This window comes from Sus scrofa, chromosome 17, assembly GCF_054392235.1.
Source record: "Sus scrofa isolate SSC_HxYL_T2T_F1_AM1 chromosome 17, Sscrofa_HxYL_maternal_Yorkshire_Landrace_v2.0, whole genome shotgun sequence".
Classification (NCBI taxonomy): Eukaryota; Metazoa; Chordata; class Mammalia; order Artiodactyla; family Suidae; genus Sus; species Sus scrofa.
Genome location: NC_139399.1, coordinates 37,524,215 through 37,528,492, shown reverse-complemented (window position 1 = coordinate 37,528,492; position 4,278 = coordinate 37,524,215). Strand labels below are relative to the sequence as shown.

At 58.6% G+C, this 4,278-nt stretch overlaps 1 protein-coding gene across 2 annotated transcripts; it reads left to right on the top strand.

The window, feature by feature from the left end:
• The first annotated feature begins 305 nt into the window (after nucleotides 1-305).
• THBD (thrombomodulin) lies at nucleotides 306-4,014 on the top strand. 2 transcript variants are annotated; one of them, XM_085002703.1, is made up of 2 exons: nucleotides 306-3,285; nucleotides 3,533-4,014. In XM_085002703.1, the coding sequence occupies exon 1, from the start codon at nucleotides 441-443 to the stop codon at nucleotides 2,178-2,180; it is 1,740 nt and encodes a 579-aa protein (XP_084858829.1). In that variant the 5' UTR covers nucleotides 306-440; the 3' UTR covers nucleotides 2,181-3,285; nucleotides 3,533-4,014.
• The last annotated feature ends 264 nt before the right edge of the window (nucleotides 4,015-4,278 follow it).

The window sequence follows — 4,278 nt, the reverse complement described above, 5'->3', positions numbered from 1 at the left end:
ACGGCCCCGGTAGGGCTGCGCGCGAGGGGGTCGAGTGGCCGGGCGGTCCCGTCGCCGGGCAGACAGAGGTGCGGTTCTCCCGGGCGCCTGCGCTGCCGGCCCCGCCCGGAGCCCTCCCAGCCGGCGCCCAGTTTACTCATCCCGGAGAGGTGATCCCGGGCGCGAGGGCGGGCGCAGGGCGTCCGGAGAACCCAGTAATCCGAGAATGCAGCATCAGCCCTTCCCACCAGGCACTTCCTTCCTTTTCCCGAACGTCCAGGGAGGGGGGCCGCGCACTTATAAACTCGGGCCGGACCCGCCGGCCTGTCAGAGGCTGCCTCGCTGGGGCTGCGCGCGGCGGCCGGACACATCTGGTCCGAGACCAACGCGAGCGACTGTCACTGGCAGCTCCCTGCGCCTCTCAGCCCCGGCCGGGCCCCTGCGCTTGGCGTGCTGACACCATGCTCCGCGTTCTGCTCCTTGGAGTACTGGCCCCCGCCGGCCTCGGGTTCCCCGTGCTCCCTGAAGCGCAGCCCCTAGGCAGCCAGTGCGTCGAGCATGACTGCTTTGCGCTCTTCCGGGGCCCCGCGACCTTCCTCGCTGCCAGCCAGGCTTGCGAGCATCTACAGGGCCACTTGATGACCGTGCGCTCCTCGGTGGCAGCAGAGGTCATCTCCCTGCTACTGAGCGGCGAAGGCGATGGCCCGCGCCTCTGGATAGGCCTGCAGCTCCCGCGCGATTGCGTCGAGCCGCGGCACCGCGGAGCCTTGCGCGGCTTCCAGTGGGTTACAGGGGACAACCACACCAGCTACAGCATGTGGGCGCGGCCACAGGGCGACGAGGAGCCCATCTGCGGTACGCTGTGCGTCGCGGTCTCGGCGGCAGGGGCCCCTGTACCGGGAGAGCCAGCCTGGGAGGAGCAGCAGTGCGAAGCGGAGGCAGACGGCTTCCTCTGCGAGTTCCACTTCCCCGCCTCCTGCCAGCCGCTGGCTGTGAAGTCCGACGCCGCGGAGGCAGCCAGCTTCTCCATCACCTACAGCACTCCGTTCGGGGCCCGTGGCGCGGACTTCCAGGCGCTGCCGGTGGGCAGCTCGGTCGCGGTGACGCCCCTTGGGGTGGAGCTGGAGTGCGCGGTGTGGCCCGGGGAGGCCCAGGCGCGCTGGGTCCGGGAGGCGCCGGGTGCCTGGGCCTGCGGCGTTGAGAACGGCGGCTGCCAGCACGCGTGCAACGGGAGCGCGGGGGAGTCGCGCTGCCTCTGCCCCGCCGACGCCGCCCTGCAGGAGGATGGGCGTTCTTGCGAGGCGCCGGCGGAGCACCCGTGCCACCGACTCTGCGAGCATATCTGCTTCCACGACCCCTTGGACGCGCCCACCAACTACACATGCTTTTGCGAGGCGGGCTACCGGCTGGCTGCCGATGGGCATCGGTGCGAGGACGTGGACGACTGCGCAGAGGTGCCCAGTCCGTGCCCGCAGAGCTGTGTCAACACACAGGGCGGGTTCCAGTGCCACTGCTTGCCCAACTACGAGCTCGTGGACGGCGAGTGCGTAGAGCCCGTGGACCCATGCTTCGGCACGGACTGCGAGTACGAGTGCCAGGTGGTGGGCCGTACTGGCTACCGCTGCGTCTGCGCGGAGGGCTTCGCGCCCGTCCCCCACGCCCCGCACAGGTGCCAGATGTTCTGCAACCAGACTTCGTGCCCTGCCGACTGCGACCCCAACAAGCAGGACAGCTGCCAGTGCCCTGACGGCTACATCCTGGACGAGGGCTCCATATGCACGGACATCGACGAGTGCAACAACGGCTACTGCCCCGGCGAGTGCCGAAACCTCCCCGGCACCTATGAGTGCATCTGCGGGCCCCAGCTGGACCTCGCCGGTCACGCCGGCACAGACTGCGACCCCATCCAGGAGAACAGCCGCGAGCAGGGCGGCGGCGACGAGGACGTTGGCTCTGGAGAGCCTGCGGTGAGCCCGACTCCTGGCACCACCGCTCGCCCCTCGCCCGCCCGGCCCCTGCATTCGGGCGTGCTGGCTGGCATCTCCATCGCCACCCTGTCTCTGGTCGTGGCGCTTTTGGCGCTTCTGTGTCACCTGCGCAAGAAGCAAGGCACCTCAAGGGCCGAGCTGGAGTACAAGTGCGGCGTCCCAGCCAAGGAGGTGGTGCTGCAGCACGTGGGGCAGATGCCTCAGAAACTCTAAAGGGCCTCTCTCTTTGGCCCAGGCCGGTGGCCTTTCCCTCCCCTCCCCAGCCCTTCTCCCCAACACCCCAGCGCACTTTAGCTGGACTCAGAACTGGAGCCCCTCCCGGCTGGGGGAGGGGGGCTTGGAAGGAGTATGGCCCCAGCCCCTTCCGTGATGTCAAGGGACAAGTGGACAGAGGACCATTTCATAGGGACAGACTGCTGAGTGTCCCATGCCCTCGCCAAGGGGCACAGGAGGGGTGAGCCTTATTGGTTGGTGGTCTCTGGAGAGGACTTGATCCCAGTGGACCTGTGTGTGTTATTCACTGGTGGATAATGTCCAAGATATTTATTTTTTAAGCATTTAGGATTTTTGTTGTTGTTGTTGTTCTTTTGGTTGTTTCCCTGCCCTTGTGTCTCCAACACTTATTTTGTATCCCTCCCTCCTTCTCTCCCTTCCCCTCTCTGTGTGTGTTATGTCCTCCCACTCAGCATGCCAGCCTCTGAACTGCCTTGGTGAATGGCGCTTTCTTCAGCCCTCTGGAAGCTATGAGGTCCAGCCCCATTTCATCCCTCTCATTTCTCCCAATTTCCCCTCCCAGGAACTCTGCCAACCCCCCTGAGCCACCCTGCCTGTGTCAGACCCTGCTTCTGCTCTTCGCTGTCTGTCTGGGCAGAACTGCTCTAAAAACACTAAAAATAAGAGTGGTTGGGGATTTGCTCTTGTACCTGATTTGCTAATTTATCCTGAACTGTCAGGCTTCTGGAGCGATATCATTTTAACAGAGGTTAAGATGTGAAGGGCATTTGTTAAACTCATGTTGCTGGACCGGTCCTAGGAATTTAGCCCCAGGAGATTTTCACTTTTATTTTTGAAACAATGAACTTGGGCTTTATTGTCGCTGGCGTTTTGATTTGGACTGAAAAGGCGTCATTGTTGTTAAGCTTCTTATGCACGGTCTTTTCCCATTATTCCTATAGTTAAGAGTCACTTTTGACAGTATTGAAAATGTTCGTTCACATGGTTGCTCTAAGTTGAGAGAAGATGGAAGGGCCTCCCAGGAGACAGTGGAAGAGAGTTTTGAGCTGCAGGATTCTTGCCAATGACCATTTTGACTCTTCCAGTTCTTCCAATTTGCAGCCCCAAATAAAACCAGCTCAACCTGTTTTTTGGATTTGGGAGCTTGGGGATGGAGCCTGGAGCGTGCCCAACGAGGGCCTCACCTTCATCAGGCCCTTGAGAATTTCTCCTACTTCAAAGGGGCATCCTAAGCCCAGCCATTTGGAACATTCGCCCTGGACCCTGGAGTAGAAGTGGGTTTGCCCCTGCCAACCGGTTAGGTTAGAAGGTTAGACGTGCAGACACTCCAGGCTCCATCCCACCACCCGCAGGAGAATGTGCATTTTAACGAGGTTAGAAGCTGGGGTGGGTGGGGTGGGTGTGTCTGCTTAGGACAGTTTGAGGAGAGTGGTTCCAGGCAGCTTCCAACTTTCTGGAACAGATTAACCATGGATCAGTAAGAAGTAGCAGCCAAGACAGGCCTTATCTTGTCAACAAACTGAGGAATTTTCATCGAATAAGTTTGCTTTCTGATAGAAAAGCCGAGGTACACACCTTTAGACCGTTGCCACACAGGGTATTTTGTTCAAGTAAGCTAAGAATGAAATGCTTCAAGCTTCAGTGTATGGAAAAATCTGTCATGTATGTGTAGCTTTTGTAATGCAAAGGTTTTCCTCTACAATTTTGTAAACTCAGCATATTTGTACAGTTATTTATTTATTGGAGATAAACTAGAACACAGGCAAAACACTTGCTTATGACGTCACATGTAGAAAATAAACAAATAACAGCTCTTGGGTTTTGTGTCTGTTCACCTCACTCCCAGGCTCTCATTTCATGGTATTAAACAAGGCTCTTGAACATTGCAGATGCCGAGAGGTGCATGTAAATGCTGCCCCACACCCCATCACCGGCTCTGTTTGCTCCTGGCTCCATCTCTGACTTGCAAAGATCTTTTCCAGAGGAGACTGTTTTCTCTGACTTCATGTTATGTCTGTGTGCACAAATATTTATTTTTTCCTTCTGTAACCATAACAACTTCATAGGCAGAACTTAT